We start from the raw sequence: 19313 nt of genomic DNA, 5'->3' as shown, positions 1-19313 counted from the left end.
CATTAGTGGCTGGGGTGACTTGGGGAAAGGTCTCAACCTCCCCACATCCCACTTCACCGCTGCCAGAATCCCTCTTGCCCCCCCGCTCCAGTCCCCTCCCTACCCAACCTGGGTGGGGCTGGAGGAGAGGGGTCTGAGAACTTGAGCTGTGGATTGGAGGTGGAACAGCTGTCAGGGGCACTGAGGGGGAAGTGGCAGGAGCTCCCTGTACAAGGAGGGGGGTTGCCACTGGAGGTCCCTAGGAAGGACAACAAGACTCCATCCTGGGGGTCAGGAGGGGGAATCCATCCCTCAGAGGTGGGCAGGGGCTGGGTGGAAATGCTGCTGGTTCCAGGGGCCGTTAATCCCCCCTGATTCCTCGGAGGCGTCTGAGTCTCAGACAGGTTCTCGTTCCCTTGCAGCAGGAGGACGTCACGGCCAATGTGATGCGCCAGCTCCGTATCATGCGGCACTTGCGCCAGGTGACCGAGGCGCTGCAGGGCCTGTGCCTCTGAGGCCACCGGCAACTCCCGCTCTCTGCTGCAGGTACTGCTCTGGCTCTCTGTAAATGGGGAGCTAGTGGAAGGGGAAATGGAGCCCCCTGGCACTCACAGAAACTCTCTCCCCTCTCTGTGGAGCAGGGTCCTTTCCTCTGCCCCCAAATTCCTTCATCTGGGACAGGAGCTCTTTCCCTCTCACCCATTCCCCTCCCCGCTTTCCTTGATCTACCCCCATCCCATTCCCCCTGCGCCCAGGCAGAGCTCTGCCTGCCCCATATGGTGCAGAAAGGCCTGTGATATGCAGGGGGTTAGATTAGATGCTCTAACTGTCTCTTCTGCCCATAAAGTCTACTCATTTCTGAGAAACTGAGTGTAGCATTGGGAGCAGCGTCACAGCCCTCTTGCTGGGCTAGCGTCCCCCATCCATGGTCGCTCCAGCACCACGGCAGTTTCTCTGCCTGGTAACTCCGGCCAGGTCACCACCTTTAGTCCACCCTTCTGGGGCCCAGCTTGCCTCACACTAAAAGTCCAAAGGGATCTTTCCACAGACAGAAGTCCTTCTGCCATCGCTGGGGCACTTGCTCAGCCTGTAGCCCCCTTGCTGGGCTTGGGAACCCTCTCCAGGTGCGTGTACGCCGCCTCCTCTGGGGCCGGTAGGGGAACCCAGTCCCACCCTGACATTGATAGCAGCTCAGGGCCCTGGACCCAACAGCTAGGTCTGCACCTTTCTCTTTGCTGCACTTTTCCAACCTCTCTTCTCAAGTTCCCCTCCAGGCTTTCCTTGCTGCTCTGAACTTCCTACCTCGTTCTCAATCCTGTTGCTACCCCAGCTGGGGTGTATCACCACTGAAGTCTGGCTATTTAGGGGGGCGGATATGGTGCCTCTCACTTCGGGCTCATTCTGTAATCCGCTTTCTGTGAGTGCCAGGGGGCTCCATTTCTCCTTCCACTAGCTCCCCATTTACAGAGAGCCAGAGCAGTACCCGCAGCAGGGAGCGGGAGTTGCTGGTGGCCTCAGAGGCACAGGCCCTGCAGCACCTCGGGCACCTGGCGCAAGTGCCGCATGATACGGAGCTGGCGCATCACATTGGCCGTGACGTCCTCCTGCTGCAAGGGAACGAGAACCTGTCTGAGACTCAGACACCTCCGAGGAATCAGGGGGGATTAACGGCCCCTGGAACCAGCAGCATTTCCACCCAGCCCCTGCCCACCTCTGAGGGATGGATTACCCCTCCTGACCCCCAGGATGGAGTCTTGTTGTCCTTCCTAGTGACCTCCAGTGGCAACACCCCTCCTTGTACGGGGAGCTCCTGCCACCTCCCCCTCAGTGCCCCTGACAGCTGTTCCACCTCCAATCCACAGCTCAAGTTCTCAGACCCCTCTCCTCCAGCCCCACCCAGGTTGGGTAGGGAGGGGACTGTAGCGGGGGGGCAGGAGGGATTCTGGCAGCAGTGAAGTGGGATGTGGGGAGGTTGAGACCTTTCCCCAAGTCACCCCAGCCACTAATGCTGAAGCCGCAGGATGGCAGCCCTGGTGAATGGGACGGATCGGCAGCCCCTGCTGACTGAATCCTCCTGTTCTCTCCAGCAGGGCCGGCTTTAGGAAGGGCGGGGCCCAATTCGAACATTTTTGGCGGGGCCCCAGCAGGGATGACTAACAAAAAAAATAATGTAAAAAAAAGCCTTTCATTTCTTCCATGTATTATTTACTTTTCATAACTATATAAATAATAAAATTATATATTATGTACATTGCATCATATATGCTGTTGATCGGTTATTAATGAGCTCCATTTCACGTGTGTGGGTCCCCGCCATTCCCTGGGGGTGTGCTAGGGTGACCAGATGTCCTGATTTTATAGGGACCGTCCCGATTTTGGGGTCTTTTTCTTATAGGATCCTATTATCCCCCACCCGCTGTCCCGATTTTTGACACTTGCTGTCTGGTCACCCTAGTGGTGTGCACATGTGTGGGTCCCAGCTGCTCCCTGCCCCCCTCATTGAAGCAGGTGTGCAGGGTTACTGCCCTGGGAACTGCAGGGCACCAGTGGACATGGGGCTGGCTGGAGGCAGGGCAGGGGCTCACTGGAGGTAGGGTCTGGCTGCAGGCAGGGCAAGGGGTGCGGGGCTGGCTGGAGACAGGGGTGTGTGGGACTGGCTGGCTTTGCGCAGGGCCGCAGGGGGGTGCGGCAGGGGTTGCCTGGAGACAGGGCAGGGGGTGCGGCAGAGGCTGGCTGTGGGCAGGAGGTGCAGGGCTGGCTGCAAGCAGGGCAGGGGGGCGGGGCTGGAGGTAGGGCAGGGGTGCAGCAGGGGCTGGCTGCGGACAGGGGGTGCAGGGCTGGCTGGAGACGGGGCTGGCTGCGGGCAGAGCAGGGGGTGCGGGGCTGGTGCGGGGACGGGGTGCAGCAGAGGCAGCTGGAGCCCCGGCCCTTTAAATAGCCCCCAAGTCCCCCGCTATCCCAGGGCTCTGGGGGCTATTTAAAGGGCCCAGGGCTCCCCTGCTTCTACCGCCCCTGCCCTTTAAATAGCCGCGGGAGCCCTGGGGAAGCAGCGGGGATCCAGCTATTTAAAGGGCCAGGGCGGTAGAGGCAACGGGAGCCCCGGACTTTTTAAATAGCCCCCAGAGCCCCGCAGCCCTATCCCAGAGCTCCAGCAGTGGGGGTCTGGTGGCAATTTAAAGGGCCTGGGGCTCCGGCCCCTGCTGGGAGCCCTAGGTCCTTTAAATTGCCCCCTGGGGAAGCCGGGCCACCCTGGTACAGCGCACCGGCTCTTGCCGGTACACCGTACCCTGCTGTGACATACCGGGGGGGCGGGAACCCCTCGGGGATGGGGGGGCTGTCACACAGCTGGGCAATTTAACCCGGCTGGGCCGGGGTGACTGTCTCCCTGGAGCTGGGGTCTCAGCCCAGGTGACTCTCTGCCCTTCCCCCCAGTCGTCCCCGGGCGAGGTGGGAGCGCCCCACGTTGCGTTCCAGCCCCACATTCGCACCCACAAGTGCTGGTGGGTTCCAATCCCAGCTGAACATGCCCACTCAGCCCTAGTGCGGAGCAGAAGGGCCCAGCGCTGCCCCACAGACCCTCTGGCTCTCCGAGCCCGCTCTTACCCATCACCGCAGCACGTCTGGCCCAGGCTGAACACTGCTGCTCTGTGCAGAGAGGCTGGCACTTCTCGCTCCTGCCGTACGAGGGGCAGGTGCTGCTACCGACTGCTCCCCCTAACCCGCGTCCTGCTGCGCTCTGGGGATGCTGCCCTGCTGTGGAGCTCTCAGGTGTCTTGAACTGGAATTTGTTTGGAGAGAAACTGCTAAGGAGCCTTATCAGCCCCGAGCAGAGAGTACCTGGGAGCCTGCCTGGGTCGGGCGGGTCTGGTACAGCCTCCCCCCAGATAAGGCTCTTCCCTGGACCTGCCACCCATTGGAATCTGGAACGATTCCCTCCGAGGTAACACCCGGGGCAGCCAGGGCAGGGCACGGCCTGCTCCCCGGGAGCGTTAGGGCTTTCAGGAGTCAGAGGTGCCAGCAGAGCAGGTTGTACGTTAAAGCAGCGAAGGCAGTTGGGGGGCAGAGGAATTGGGTACTTTGCCATTGCACTTGATCAGCTCAATTTGAAAATTCTTTCAAAGGAAATCCAGATGTATACATCTGACTGGGGTACATGTACACACGCACACTCACGTGCACACACTCGTGCACATACACGTACACACATACATACACACATGTACACATACACATATATATAGACGTACACATACACGCACACACGCTGTCCCTGGAGCGCCCCAGGATTCGACTGACGGGGTGGCTGGCTATTATGGAGGCACAAAGGGGTTGGGAGAAAATAATCAAGAAGAACTTTTGCTGAAAATGCAAACCTAAGCTGGAAATCTGTGCAGGGCTGGGCTCAGCGAAAATGATCTTTTGAGCTGCTCTTATTAACCGTGGTCCTGTACTTCCTGGTTTGCGTCGGACCCAGGCAGGAGACTGGGCTGCTCTCAGCTGTAGAAGCCATTGGAATGACCCAGGTCGGAATGAGCCAGGCCCTCAGAGCCTTCTGCCACCAATCGCCCCAGCAGTCACTGATCCACACCAAACCACGTCCTTCCAGTCAGGCAGTTTCATATGCACACGTCAAACCCTTGGTTTGCCACTCAGACACCACGGTGATGGGCACAGTAAGGACCGAGAGATGCTAAACAGGCAGGCAGACAGACAAGGAAATAGTGGCCCTGCCTACAGGTGTGTGTGTGGTGCAAACGGATGAACACCAGTTGCTGGCTGAAGGCACAACCTTAATTCCCGCATCTCCTGTCTGTCAGCTATCGTTCGCTTGGCAGCCTGAGCTCCGATTTCTAACGCAGCGTTTTGCTCTGGCCTATTGTGGTTCTCATGTCCGGGGGCGCCTTGGCCTCTGGTATCAGGAGCGGTGCTAAGGAGGCTGCTTTTCAAAGGTCCTTAAGTAGGGTTGTCAACTTTCTACTTGCACAAAACCAAACGCCCTTGACCCAACCCCTTTCATGCCCTTCCCCAAGGCCCCACCCCCACTCACTCCAGCCCAGCCCACCTCCCTCAGTCGCTTGCTCTCACACCCTCACTCACTTTCACTGGGCTGGGGCTGGGGGTTGGAGTGCAGGGAGGGGTGAGGGCTCCGGTGGGGATGCGGGCTCTGGGATTGGGCTGGAGATTAGGGGTTTGGGGTGCCAGAGGGGGATCCGGGCTGGGGCAGAGGGTTGGGGTGCGGACTCTGGGGGGAGCTTGGGTGCGGGAGGGGGCTCAGGGCTGGGGTAGGGGATTGGGGTGCGGGTGGGGGTGTGGGGTCTGGGAGGGATTAAGGTACAGGAGGGGGTTCTGACCTGGGGTAGGGGGTTGGGGTGCCAGGTGTGAGGTTTGGGAGGGAATTTGGGTGTGGGAGGGGGTTCCGACCTGGGGCAGGGTTTCTGGGTGCAAGCTCCGGCCAGGCGGCGCTTACCTCAGCCAGCTCCTGGTCAATGGCACACCGGTGCTAATGCAGGCTCCTGACCCCTGCTCTCCCTCCGCTGGCAGGCTCTGAGCAAGGCCTGCCCAGAGAACATGGATGACGAGCTCTCGATCCTGCTGACAGCACCCCCCAGCACAGACAAACTCCAGCACATCTTGGAGGTGAGCAGAATGGGGAGGGGCCGCAGGGGTTTTACCTTAGCCCTGGGGACTCCTAGAAAGAAGAGACTGGAAAATCCATGTTTCTATTGGATCCTTCCGAGTATGCATTCGTGATATAAACTCACTGGGTGACCTTGGGGTAACTCACTTCCCCCTTACGGCATCAGTCTTCTCCACTATCAAATCTACACTGGGGAAGAAGGACAGAAGCCCCGACAATCACCTTCACCTCTGGGTGTCTGGTCCTGGGAGCCGAAACCAACTGGACTATCTGCCCCATCTCCTAAAATGCCCTGTCTTTCCCTCCTAGGGCCTGGTCCTTAGTGCTCAGCCTGGCCCCTTCCCAGCTTGTCCCTGACCTTTAAAGGACTCTCCAAGCCCCTCCCATGCCTGCTTCCTTTGGGGTCTCTCTCCTGGCGGAGCACAGGCTGCCCTTCTATCTCTCAGCAGGCCGGGGTCCTAGTCACAGGCTGCGTCTTGTCACGTGACCCCCACACTTATTCCCTTCACCCTAGGGAGCTGCATCACCTGGGCCAGGTGCAGTTGAGCTCCAACCCCTTTCCTGGCCATCTCACCCAGGGACAGGTTGAAACTGGTAACCTGTGGGTAACAGTAACTGGTTGCTCGCAAAGGTGCTGAAGACACAATGGAAGAGGAAATCCTTTGGCCTGGATTGAAATTATTCCGACTGAAAGTGAATGAGAGAAAATAGGTCCAGAGTTCTCTTCCTAGCAGCAGAAAATGTAGCGATTGATAGAGGTTCAGGTCAGAAAGGACCATTATGTGCATCTAGTCACCCCTCCTGTATAACTCAGGGCCTAGAATGTGACCAAGTGGTTCCTTCAGCCAACCATAGCATGGGACTGAGCCAGAGCATGTCTTTTGGAACGACATCCACATGCAGGAGAGCCAGCTGGCTACCAGAAAATCTCTCTTCTGCAGTGACGTGGGGTTAAGGGACACGGGGGAAAAGACATGGAGGCTGTGACTAAATTTAGAGCAGCAAGGCCAGGAAAACCAGGGTTAGGTCCCAGGCCTGGCTATCAGATCTGCTGTTTTCTATTCCTGGCTTTGGGACCATGAGCGAGTCTCTGCACCGCTGGGTGCCTCGGTTTCCCCAGCTATCAAATGGAGCTAATCAAGGTTTTGTTTCTTCTCCCCATTTTACAGGGTGGGAAAGCGAGACACAGTTGGGACCTGTCTACACTACAGGTCTGTCGTGCGTTTGTAATCTGATGACCCCCACATGTTGTTCAGAGCCTATGGACAACACAGCTCCTAAAGGTACGTTTGTTCTGTGTTTATCCCCTATGTACCAGCAGGGCTGGACAGCATTTCTCACTGTGATGTGGGGAGCAGGTCCTGGGTACTAAGGGTCTGAAGAAGCTCTCAAGGACTAATTTTTTAAAATAATTGTTATCAATGACTTGGGAGAAAACCATAAAATCACTGCGGATAAGATTGGGGGGTGACAAAATACAGGCAGAGTGGTAATTCCTGATGGGGAGAGGGCAGTGATACAGAGCGATCTGGCTCATTCGGCCAGCTGGACCCATTCAAAGAAAACAAGTTTGAGCAGAGCCCAATGCAAGGTCCTATACGTAGCCACAAGGCACGCCGGCCACACCTCCAGAATGGGGACGTGGATCCAGGAAAGCCGTGAGTCTGAAAAGGATTTAGGGGCCAGAGTGGAGAAGCCACTCAACATGAGCAGCCAGTGTGATGCTGTGGTGAACAGGGCTAAAGCCATCATTAGACGTAGGAGCAGAGCCGTGAGTAGGATAGGGAGGTGACACAGCAGCAGTGAGACTGCTATTGGAATACTGCCTCCAGTCTTGGTGTCCTCCTTTGAAAAAGATGGTCCTAGAAATTGGAGCTGGGGCAGCAAAGAGCCACCAAATGTTCTGAGGGCTGGAGAAAAATGCCTTCTAGTGAGCTATTGAAAGAGCTCAACCTGTTTAGCTTATCAAAAGAAGATTGAAAGGGGACTTCACTGAAGTGTTGAAATGCCTTAATGGAGAGAAAATATTGGGTATTAAAGGGCTCTTTAATCGAGCAGAGAAAGGCAGAACAAGACCCAATGGCTGGAAGGTGAAAAGAGACAAATTCCTATGACAAATAAGTCACAAATATTCAACACCAAGGATGATTGAACACAGGAAGAAGCTACCAAGGAAAGTGGTGGATTCTCCATCTCTTGATGTCATTAATAAAGACTAGATGCCTTTCCGGAATGTGTTTGCCCCAAAAGTAGCTATTGTGGTAGACAGGAGGCCTGTGATATGCAGGGGGTTAGATTAGATGCTCTAACTGTCTCTTCTGGCCATAAAGTCTACTCATTTCTGAGAAACCGAGTGTAGCATTGGGAGCAACTCGTGATGTTTTACTGTCTAGCCGGCTTAGTTCCTAGAATGAACACTGAGTGTGGTACAGACTAACACGGCTGTTACTCTGAAAAAAGATCCACAGGGAGTAGCTCAAACCTCCAAAGTGTCTGCCCTGTGGCAGGACATTAGCACTGCAGGGGAGGGGTGGGTGTGGCAGTGACATCACAAAGGCCTTTTGCAGGACCTCCGCCTATTGGCCAAAGGTGCAGGGGAGGTGGTGACCTCACAGAGGGATGCTGACATCAGCCAGGCAGGACAGGGGCGCAGGGCCAGGGAAACCTCAGAGACCCCTGTAGCTTTGCTTCAGCAAGTCTCCTTCTCGAGATCTCTCTTTGAGGTCTGAGAGAGTATTTGGGTTCATGTATGTGAGCACCAGGAGGAACCTCTTTTGAGTTTTCTCCTTTCTTTTTCCTGATTTCACTAGAAAACTGACGTCCCTGTTGAGAAGGTAAGAGCCTCCGAGAGGTTTGGAACCTGTTCAGTCTGCTGCATCTGGCGCCAGCTGAATTTTAGGCATGGAAAACACTAGCTTAAGGTGGCCAAATTTTATTCCCCACTTGGGATTTTGTCCCTTAGACTCTCTGGGGACATTAAGGTTTGTCCTTTTTCTTTTACCTTTTCCTCCATCCCTCCCTCCTTTCTCTTCATCTCTTACTTCTTTTGTCCTTTCCCTCTTCCCCTCCCACCACCAGGAGGGGGGTGTGTGTCGTGGGGGGTGCTCTACAACTCCCATTGTGGGAGGTCCACCGAAAAATGTGGGGCTGAAATAGTGCTCAGACAGTGATCCCCAGCGGTGACCTGGGCCATCCTTTGACTCTCTGGTGAGAACCCTCATCCTCCCGCCCCTCGGTCTCTACCCTGATTGGCTGAGCAGGGGGTTATTGACAGGGAGGAGACTCAGGTCCCTGTTGTTTTCTTTTAAGACCAAGTAAATAGTCATAACCAGTCATATGTTCGACAAATTTTGCTGCTTCTCTGCAGTTCATTATTTTCTCTACCATTCCAGTTCTCCTAAAATACTTGCTGAATAATTACTATGAACTCTTGCTGGTCTGGAACTCACTTGAGAGCGCTTTATTCAGGTCATTCAATGTCTGAAATTCAAGATCCGATGGTTAGTTTGAAAATCAGGGCTCTTGGGTCCTATTCCTAACTCTGCCACGGACTGGCTGTGTGACCTAAGACAAGTCAATTCTCCTTTCTCAGCCTTAGCTTCTCCCTCTTTCAAGTAGGGATAACAATCCGCCTCTACCTACCTCCTGGCGGGTGGAGGATGGGGATCTATTGGAGAGTGTCACTAGGAGCAGTGCATAAGATGAGGTGTCCTATCATGTTTACTCAGATCAGATTATGACATAATAGAATGGCTGAAATAGTCTATTTTATTTGTATTTTATTATGTTGCAATTGTTAAGAGCAGCAACTACTTAGCTCAGACTGAAACATCTCATCTAATTTTTGAGATCTAAGTGTCTCTTCTTTGTGTAGCTCAAACCTCCAAAGTGTCTGCCCTGTGGCAGGACATTAGCACTGCAGGGGAGGAGTGGGTGTGGCAGTGACATCACAAAGGCCTTTTGCAGGACCTCCGCCTATTGGTCAAAGGTGCTGGGGAGGTGGTGACCTCACAGAGAGATGCTGACATCAGCCAGGCAGGACAGGGGCGCAGGGCCAGGGAAACCTCAGAGACCCCTGTAGCTTTGCTTCAGCAAGTCTCCTTCTCGAGGTCTCTCTTTGAGGACTGAGAGAGTATTTAGGTTCACGTACATGAGCGCCAGGAGGAACCTCTTTTGAGTTTTCTCTTTTCTTTTTCCTGATTTTACTAGAAAACAGACGTCCCTGTTTAGAAGGTAAGAGCCTCCGAGAGGTTTGGAACCTGTTCAGTCTGATGCATCTGGCGCCAGCTGAATTCTAGGCCTGGAAAACACTAGCTTAAGGTGGTCGAATTTTATTCCCCACCTGGGATTTTGTCCCTTAGAATCACTGGGGACATTAGGGTTTGTCCTTTTTGTTTTACCTTTTCCTCCATCCCTCCCTCCTTTCTCTTCATCTCTTACGTCTTCTGTCCTTTCCTCTGTTCCCCTCCCACCACCAGGAGGACTCTGTGTGTGTGTCGTGGGGGGTGCTCTGCAGTGGGAACAGGGACAATTCTCCAACTTTGGGCAGTCGAGAGCCTGGGTGAGATAAGGGGCGTTAAAACCCTTTGTGAAGGAGAAAGGGGAGTTTCACGGTGTTGAGCACCAAGGAATTCTAAACTTTGCTAAAACATCTAGTCTGCAGAAACCAGAAATGGTCGGGGCGAAGAGACGAGAGAAATTCGGAGAGTGGTCACTATTGGGCAGGAATCGGAGGAGCGGGAGGCAGGTGGGGGGGATCCTGCTGGCTGTGTGGGGCCCTGGCTGTGTAATCTCCTCACTGGGAAGTGTCAGTGAGGCCCGAATCTCACACGCTCCTTTGTCTCCTTTGGGTCTCACAGGAGCTCATTGAGGAGCTGCCTGATAACTCTCCACCCGGCGCCGTCCTCGCTAACTCCCTGATTGCTGTGGGCAACCTCAGGTACCGAGACCCTCCGACCCGGTTCCCCTAACCCCAGTGCTGCTCAGGCCCAGGGCTGGGAGTCACTGCCCCTCCCACTCCCAGGTCACCGCCCAAGGGTGGCTCCTCTGGCAGAGGTGCGGGGAAGGGTCACTCTCTCCTGGCTGGGCTGTTCTTTTCACTCCAGTAACATTGCAACGGCTTTGGGGAGAGGCTCACTCCCAGGATCAGATACAGGAGGGGCAGCAGGGTCCAGGGAACAGGTGCTATTCCTGCCCTGCCACTGTCTTTCTGAGAAACCTTGGCCTTGTCATTCCCTGGCTCGGTGCCTCTGTTTCCATTCTTGCCAGCCTGTGCCTATTTTGCTGCAGTTTCACCTGCGTGTTGGTGCCAGTCCCATCCCCGCACTGCACAGTCTAATATCGGCTCCTCTCTCTTGCCAGCACCATGACGCCTGCCCTGGAGCCAGAGCTGGAGACCCACCTCCTCCGAGCTGCCCTGCACGCCGTCTTCACCCTGGGCATGGAGAAGGACACCACCCAAGTGCAGGTAGATCATGCTAAAGTCATGGATTGAAGAGCCAGCTGTCATCCTGCCATGAATCCTTGCTAATTGCCTGCAGTGGGATGTGAATGAGAGAGGCCAGGATATGTGTTTGGGGTCTCACCAGTGCTTCCCAGAGACCCCACTTCCCATCCTGTGGCAGATGTAGCCCCAGTTTCCCTAACTCTGACCCATGGCTCTCCCTTGCTTTCAGGATCTGCCTAGGGTCTTGCCAGACCTCCTGGACGCCATGCTGGGGAACCTGCTGGCAGAGTCCCCAGACACCGACAGGCTCCAGTACATCTTGGAGGTGAGCCCGATGAGAGGGGTGGGGGCAATTTTACCTTCACTCTTAGATCCATTTTCCAGTCAGTCCTCCTAGCCGGGCCCCCAGTGGGCGTCCTTGGTCAGGGCAGTCAGTGCAATGCCTCCTTTCCCCACAGCACATTAACTACTGGATCGTGTCCAGGGTGCCGCGAGAGAGAGCCAGGGCCGTTAAGAGCAGCACGGCCCTGCTCAGATCCACCATCACCCTCCCTGAGTTTGACGTAAGTGACCTCTGACCCCAGCTTCCTGACTCCAGGGGTAGGTGGGCTGGCTCCGACGGGCTGTAGGATCTGCTGCTGCAGGGGCTGTGGGTTAGGAGTGTTCCTCTTGGGGAGGCAGAGTCAGAGCAGAGAGTGAGCCTGGCTTGAGTCAAGTTCTTCTTGTCCTAGTTAAGTGGTGACTCTGGGCTTTTAAGGGGACTGTGCTCCAGGTTCATGGCTCCCTGTCATCCTGGAGCAGCTGGGGAAGCAAGTTCTCATGGAGGGCCCTGCCCACAGCCCTGTGCTCCAGGCTTCCTTGGGGGCAGAGGAAATTAAGGGTCTGGCTCTAGCATCTCCTGCAGAGGGGCTGAGGGGAAGGAGAGTCCTGGCCCGGGGGGGGACTGGGAGCTGACATGAAAATGCTGATGGAGTCCCCTCTCCCTCTCCCGTCCATTAGAACTCAGCGGAATTCCCCAGGATGGGTCACCACATGGCACAGCTGGCTCTTTCCGTCAGTGACCCAGCCAAGGACATCAGCTGGCAGGCCAGGGAGGGGGTTTACCGGCTCTACCAGCTGCTGCTGCACCAGAGGGGTAAGGAACCCAGCTGGGAAATGGCACCCGCTAGAAGACTGAGACTGGGACCCCAGCCAATTTCTCTCAGACTGACGCCGGCTGGAGGATGAGTCTCTCTATCTCTTTCTGTGTTCCACACCATGCCCTGCAATTCTGTTGGGCCGGGCACGCAGCGAGGACTCTGCCCACTGTGCAGCCACCAATGGGATTGGAAGGACACAAGCCCTGCAACCAGAAGGACAAATGTGTGTGTGTGTGTGTCTCTCTCCCTGTCACCTACTCCCTCCTGGGGGAAACCCAGCAGCTGATGGGGGACAAGGTGAGCAGCTGCATTAGACTCAGGAGATTGGGGCGGGGCCCAGGCCTCATTCCCATCCTGTGGCCATTCGCTGGCCTGGCACAAGGAGCCTGGTGTCGAATGAAAGGGAGAGCAGGTGCTCCTGGGAAGGGAGATGAATTCACCTCCATGAGCAGGAGCGAGCCAGCTTGTCCGCGGAGCAGCTCCACCCAGCTCTTTAGCCAGGCTAATTAATGACCAGCTTTGCCTCATCCCAGACTTACGTTCTTAGGACAGGGTGCTATCGCTCTTGGGAAGGGCAGGAGAGTCCCCCAAGTGCCCCCTGCGAGACTCTCCTGTCCCACAGGGCCGCACCCAATTCCTAGTGGTCTGGTGTCTGTGTCACCCGAGCCACCACCCAGAGTTGCTCCCATCACTGGCAGCCTGGGAGGCCAAGGACTGATGGGTGATGGCGTCTGACCAGGCAGGGCTGAGGCACATGGGCAGGGGACGCTTGTCCTGCTGCTGGCAAGGCTGGACCCGTTCTGGAGAGAACAGGAGGATTCAGTCAGCAGTAGGGTTGCCATGTCTAATAAATAAAAAAAGAGGACCCTCCACGGGCCCTGGCCCCGCCCATTTCCTCACCCCTAGCCCCGCCCCAACTCCGCTCCTTCCCCGCCCTAACTCCGCTCCCTCCCACTCCCAGCCATGGGGAAAGGGCTGCCCCAGCGCTACCGGCTTCACGGTTTGCCGGGCAGCCCCCAGACCCTGCGCCCCCGGCCGGCGCTTCCCCAGCGCAGCTAGAGCCTTAAAGTCTGAGAGGGGAGGAGCGGAGCAGCTCAGCTGGAGCCCGGGAAGGGAAGTGCCTGGCCCGTTGCTCGGGGTCCGGAGGCGGGGGGGCTGCCCGAAGCCGGTAGCGCTGGCTCGGGCAGCTCGGCTCTTAAAGTCTGAGAGGGAAGGAGCGGAGCAGAGCAGCTGCGGGAGGGGAAGTGCCTGGCCGGCATTTTGCCGGACATGTTTGGCTTTTCGGCAATTCCCCCCAGACGGGGGTTTGATTGCCGAAAAGCAGGACATGTCCGGGAAAAACGTGACGTATGGTAACCCTAGTCAGCAGGGGCTGCCGATCCGTCCCATTCACCAGGGCTGCCATCCTGCGGCTTCAGCATTAGTGGCTGGGGTGACTTGGGGAAAGGTCTCAACCTCCCCACATCCCACTTCACTGCTGCCAGAATCCCTCTTGCCCCCCCGCTCCAGTCCCCTCCCTACCCAACCTGGGTGGGGCTGGAGGAGAGGGGTCTGAGAACTTGAGCTGTGGATTGGAGGTGGAACAGCTGTCAGGGGCACTGAGGGGGAGGTGGCAGGAGCTCCCTGTACAAGGAGGGGGGTTGCCACTGGAGGTCCCTAGGAAGGACAACAAGACTCCATCCTGGGGGTCAGGAGGGGGAATCCATCCCTCAGAGGTGGGCAGGGGCTGGGTGGAAATGCTGCTGGTTCCAGGGGCCGTTAATCCCCCCTGATTCCTCGGAGGCGTCTGAGTCTCAGACAGGTTCTCGTTCCCTTGCAGCAGGAGGACGTCACGGCCAATGTGATGCGCCAGCTCCGTATCATGCGGCACTTGCGCCAGGTGACCGAGGCGCTGCAGGGCCTGTGCCTCTGAGGCCACCGGCAACTCCCGCTCTCTGCTGCAGGTACTGCTCTGGCTCTCTGTAAATGGGGAGCTAGTGGAAGGGGAAATGGAGCCCCCTGGCACTCACAGAAACTCTCTCCCCTCTCTGTGGAGCAGGGTCCTTTCCTCTGCCCCCAAATTCCTTCATCTGGGACAGGAGCTCTTTCCCTCTCACCCATTCCCCTCCCCGCTTTCCTTGATCTACCCCCATCCCATTCCCCCTGCGCCCAGGCAGAGCTCTGCCTGCCCCATATGGTGCAGAAAGGCCTGTGATATGCAGGGGGTTAGATTAGATGCTCTAACTGTCTCTTCTGCCCATAAAGTCTACTCATTTCTGAGAAACTGAGTGTAGCATTGGGAGCAGCGTCACAGCCCTCTTGCTGGGCTAGCGTCCCCCATCCATGGTCGCTCCAGCACCACGGCAGTTTCTCCCTGGTAACTCCGGCCAGGTCACCACCTTTAGTCCACCCTTCTGGGGCCCAGCTTGCCTCACACTAAAAGTCCAAAGGGATCTTTCCACAGACAGAAGTCCTTCTGCCATCGCTGGGGCACTTGCTCAGCCTGTAGCCCCCTTGCTGGGCTTGGGAACCCTCTCCAGGTGCGTGTACGCCGCCTCCTCTGGGGCCGGTAGGGGAACCCAGTCCCACCCTGACATTGATAGCAGCTCAGGGCCCTGGACCCAACAGCTAGGTCTGCACCTTTCTCTTTGCTGCACTTTTCCAACCTCTCTTCTCAAGTTCCCCTCCAGGCTTTCCTTGCTGCTCTGAACTTCCTACCTCGTTCTCAATCCTGTTGCTACCCCAGCTGGGGTGTATCACCACTGAAGTCTGGCTATTTAGGGGGGCGGATATGGTGCCTCTCACTTCGGGCTCATTCTGTAATCAGCTTTCTGTGAGTGCCAGGGGGCTCCATTTCTCCTTCCACTAGCTCCCCATTTACAGAGAGCCAGAGCAGTACCCGCAGCAGGGAGCGGGAGTTGCTGGTGGCCTCAGAGGCACAGGCCCTGCAGCACCTCGGGCACCTGGCGCAAGTGCCGCATGATACGGAGCTGGCGCATCACATTGGCCGTGACGTCCTCCTGCTGCAAGGGAACGAGAACCTGTCTGAGACTCAGACACCTCCGAGGAATCAGGGGGGATTAACGGCCCCTGGAACCAGCAGCATTTCCACCCAGCCCCTGCCCACCTCTGAGGGATGGATTACCCCTCCTGACCCCCAGGATGGAGTCTTGTTGTCCTTCCTAGTGACCTCCAGTGGCAACCCCCCTCCTTGTACGGGGAGCTCCTGCCACCTCCCCCTCAGTGCCCCTGACAGCTGTTCCACCTCCAATCCACAGCTCAAGTTCTCAGACCCCTCTCCTCCAGCCCCACCCAGGTTGGGTAGGGAGGGGACTGTAGCGGGGGGGCAGGAGGGATTCTGGCACCAGTGAAGTGGGATGTGGGGAGGTTGAGACCTTTCCCCAAGTCACCCCAGCCACTAATGCTGAAGCCGCAGGATGGCAGCCCTGGTGAATGGGACGGATCGGCAGCCCCTGCTGACTGAATCCTCCTGTTCTCTCCAGCAGGGCCGGCTTTAGGAAGGGCGGGGCCCAATTCGAACATTTTTGGCGGGGCCCCAGCAGGGATGACTAACAAAAAAAATAATGTAAAAAAAAGCCTTTCATTTCTTCCATGTATTATTTACTTTTCATAACTATATAAATAATAAAATTATATATTATGTACATTGCATCATATATGCTGTTGATCGGTTATTAATGAGCTCCATTTCACGTGTGTGGGTCCCCGCCATTCCCTGGGGGTGTGCTAGGGTGACCAGATGTCCTGATTTTATAGGGACAGTCCCGATTTTGGGGTCTTTTTCTTATAGGATCCTATTATCCCCCACCCGCTGTCCCGATTTTTGACACTTGCTGTCTGGTCACCCTAGTGGTGTGCACATGTGTGGGTCCCAGCTGCTCCCTGCCCCCCTCATTGAAGCAGGTGTGCAGGGTTACTGCCCTGGGAACTGCAGGGCACCAGTGGACATGGGGCTGGCTGGAGGCAGGGCAGGGGCTCACTGGAGGTAGGGTCTGGCTGCAGGCAGGGCAAGGGGTGCGGGGCTGGCTGGAGACAGGGGTGTGTGGGACTGGCTGGCTTTGCGCAGGGCCGCAGGGGGGTGCGGCAGGGGTTGCCTGGAGACAGGGCAGGGGGTGCGGCAGAGGCTGGCTGTGGGCAGGAGGTGCAGGGCTGGCTGGAGACGGGGCTGGCTGCGGGCAGAGCAGGGGGTGCGGGGCTGGTGCGGGGACGGGGTGCAGCAGAGGCAGCTGGAGCCCCGGCCCTTTAAATAGCCCCCAAGTCCCCCGCTATCCCAGGGCTCTGGGGGCTATTTAAAGGGCCCAGGGCTCCCCTGCTTCTACCGCCCCTGCCCTTTAAATAGCCGCGGGAGCCCTGGGGAAGCAGCGGGGCTCCAGCTATTTAAAGGGCCAGGGCGGTAGAGGCAACGGGAGCCCCGGACTTTTTAAATAGCCCCCAGAGCCCCGCAGCCCTATCCCAGAGCTCCAGCAGTGGGGGTCTGGTGGCAATTTAAAGGGCCTGGGGCTCCGGCCCCTGCTGGGAGCCCTAGGTCCTTTAAATTGCCCCCTGGGGAAGCTGGGCCACCCTGGTACAGCGCACCGGCTCTTGCCGGTACACCGTACCCTGCTGTGACATACCGGGGGGGCGGGAACCCCTCGGGGATGGGGGGGCTGTCACACAGCTGGGCAATTTAACCCGGCTGGGCCGGGGTGACTGTCTCCCTGGAGCTGGGGTCTCAGCCCAGGTGACTCTCTGCCCTTCCCCCCAGTCGTCCCCGGGCGAGGTGGGAGCGCCCCACGTTGCGTTCCAGCCCCACATTCGCACCCACAAGTGCTGGTGGGTTCCAATCCCAGCTGAACATGCCCACTCAGCCCTAGTGCGGAGCAGAAGGGCCCAGCGCTGCCCCACAGACCCTCTGGCTCTCCGAGCCCGCTCTTACCCATCACCGCAGCACGTCTGGCCCAGGCTGAACACTGCTGCTCTGTGCAGAGAGGCTGGCACTTCTCGCTCCTGCCGTACGAGGGGCAGGTGCTGCTACCGACTGCTCCCCCTAACCCGCGTCCTGCTGCGCTCTGGGGATGCTGCCCTGCTGTGGAGCTCTCAGGTGTCTTGAACTGGAATTTGTTTGGAGAGAAACTGCTAAGGAGCCTTATCAGCCCCGAGCAGAGAGTACCTGGGAGCCTGCCTGGGTCGGGGGGGGGTCTGGTACAGCCTCCCCCCAGATAAGGCTCTTCCCTGGACCTGCCACTCATTGGAATCTAGAACGATTCCCTCCGAGGTAACACCCGGGGCAGCCAGGGCAGGGCAGGGCATGGCCTGCTCCCCAGGAGCATTAGGGCTTTCAGGAGTCAGAGGTGTCAGCGGAGCAGGTTGTGATTGTACGTTAAAGCAGCAAAGAAAGTTGCGGGGGCAGAGGAATTGGGTGCTGTGGCCCACCCATGCCTGGGGCCTATTTGAAAGGCAGCTGTCACACTGTCCCCTTTATCGGGAGTGCCCACTACACCCATCTCATGTAGTCCTCGGCACGAGAAGGGGGAGCATGTTCCCAGCTGAACGGCGTTCGTCCAGGACTCACCAACCTCTATTCCAGGATGGGGGAGTAACCTGAGAGAGAGGTCACCATGTAGCCTGCAATTATCAGTGGCTTCTGGATTCCTCTGGGAAAGGGTTAACCAGGGGCTTAGTTTAGTCCACACTTGGCTTTCTCGGCAGTGCTGGACTCCGGTGGCAGGGAGGGGTCCAGGTCACACCCTTTTACCTGGCAGGGAAAGTGACCTAAAGGTTAGGATGTTCTCACAGGCTATCGTAGTTACTGGGACCTTGGCAGGGAGGATTGGTGGCTTGTGGGGCATCGGATACCTCCCCTCCTCCTAGAGCTGTGCAGTAACCAGAACATTACCCCTGCAAGGAGAGGATTTCGGGGACCCTGGGATCTTGGGAGCCAGGGCCTTCTCTCTGCAGCCTGGAAGCCCAGGCCCCCCATCAGCCTGTCAAGCAGGTGGGCAGGCGGGCGAGCTGGCAGGGAGCCAAGCAGCTTTCCGTGCAAAACCTGCCTGCTTTCTGTCGGAAGGTTTGTCCAAATCGACGTGTTCCCATGAAACGTTTGGATTTTGACAAGCTGGCAATTTCTGATGGAAAAACAGTTCCACTGGCAAATTCTGACCAGCGCCTCTCCTGACCGCATAGCTCCCTGCATCTTTGCTGAGCATGGAAACAGAATGGACTTGACACAGGTGGTTGTGCCCTGGGATGCCATCTCAGGCCAGCTCCCCCAGTGCTCCGGCACTCACATTCTCCTAGTGGTGACGTCTGACCCTGGGGAGATGAAAGGCCTCTGCAGGTTGTTTCCTGCAGTGTGAGCTTTGGCTGCAGGCTTCTGTCCCCAGCCATGGCATTAAGGAATCTGTCTAGCCAGGCTGGGCGTCCTCCCTCATCTGTGGTCAGAGCTCACACGGGCCCTTCCAGTGACAAGGTGGCAGCATCTGGCCCTGGGAAAACAGACATCTGCTGTGTGCTCACCCCAGAGATTTCTTTCTTTCTGCAAACTGAAGAGGCCTCTGTCCTGTAGCCTCAGCAGAGGCTGGGAGGAGGCCAGCAGGCCCTGTGGCCCCCCGCAGACTGGGGGAGGCCCTGACCAGTAGCTCTAAAGGCCAGAAGACCCCACTGGACAGGTGGGGAACGGGACTGTGACGTTACGTTGCTGTTCCATGGTTCCTTTCTCCTCAGCTGAAGAAGAAACTGAGCCCTGAAGCAAGGCACCAGACTGGCTTGTCCGTGCGGCTGACCCAGTATTCACCAGAGTGGGGAGAAGGAACAGTGAGGCTGGTGGGCTCCTTCTTCTAAAAAGAAAACAAATCAGAGCATGTTTTTACATCCGGCTTTTGACTCCCCGGCCAACGGGTGTAATCATCCCAGGTAGAAAAGTCAGCCTGTAATGCCTGGCTCCTGCTGGCTGCCCCAATGGAGACTCCACTTCCCCTCTCCTCCCCGTAAGGCAGGGGAACTGCCAGCCACTGCCTGGTACTGTCTGCACCCAGCAGCAACACTCGTCTGCCTCCCGCCGCCCTCTCCTCTGCTGAGGTCCCCCGTGCCCTGCCCTGGCACCCTCTCTGCTATGGGGTCAGACACGCGGGGA

General features: G+C 57.2%; 1 protein-coding gene across 1 annotated transcript; it reads left to right on the top strand.

The window, feature by feature from the left end:
• Positions 1 to 10413: 10413 nt before the first annotated feature.
• On the top strand, positions 10414 to 13798 carry LOC135977678 (maestro heat-like repeat-containing protein family member 1). Its single transcript, XM_065578911.1, has 5 exons — positions 10414 to 10556; positions 10979 to 11084; positions 11293 to 11388; positions 11522 to 11626; positions 12063 to 13798. The coding sequence occupies exons 2-5, from the start codon at positions 10983 to 10985 to the stop codon at positions 12288 to 12290; spliced, it is 531 nt and encodes a 176-aa protein (XP_065434983.1). The 5' UTR covers positions 10414 to 10556; positions 10979 to 10982; the 3' UTR covers positions 12291 to 13798.
• The last annotated feature ends 5515 nt before the right edge of the window (positions 13799 to 19313 follow it).

The sequence above is a fragment of the Chrysemys picta genome, unplaced genomic scaffold (genome assembly GCF_011386835.1).
Source record: "Chrysemys picta bellii isolate R12L10 unplaced genomic scaffold, ASM1138683v2 scaf9, whole genome shotgun sequence".
Classification (NCBI taxonomy): Eukaryota; Metazoa; Chordata; order Testudines; family Emydidae; genus Chrysemys; species Chrysemys picta.
The sequence above is the reverse complement of the archived record's forward strand: the minus strand, read 5'-3'. Positions and strand labels throughout refer to the sequence as shown.

Bases quoted from the DNA above. Each gene is read 5' to 3' on its own strand.
- LOC135977678 (XM_065578911.1), top strand. From the start codon at position 10,983: ATGACGCCTGCCCTGGAGCCAGAGCTGGAGACCCACCTCCTCCGAGCT. The intron at 11,085-11,292 runs GTAGATCATGCT...CCTTGCTTTCAG, and splicing joins AGGACACCACCCAAGTGCAG to GATCTGCCTAGGGTCTTGCC. The intron at 11,627-12,062 runs GTAAGTGACCTC...CCCGTCCATTAG, and splicing joins TCACCCTCCCTGAGTTTGAC to AACTCAGCGGAATTCCCCAG.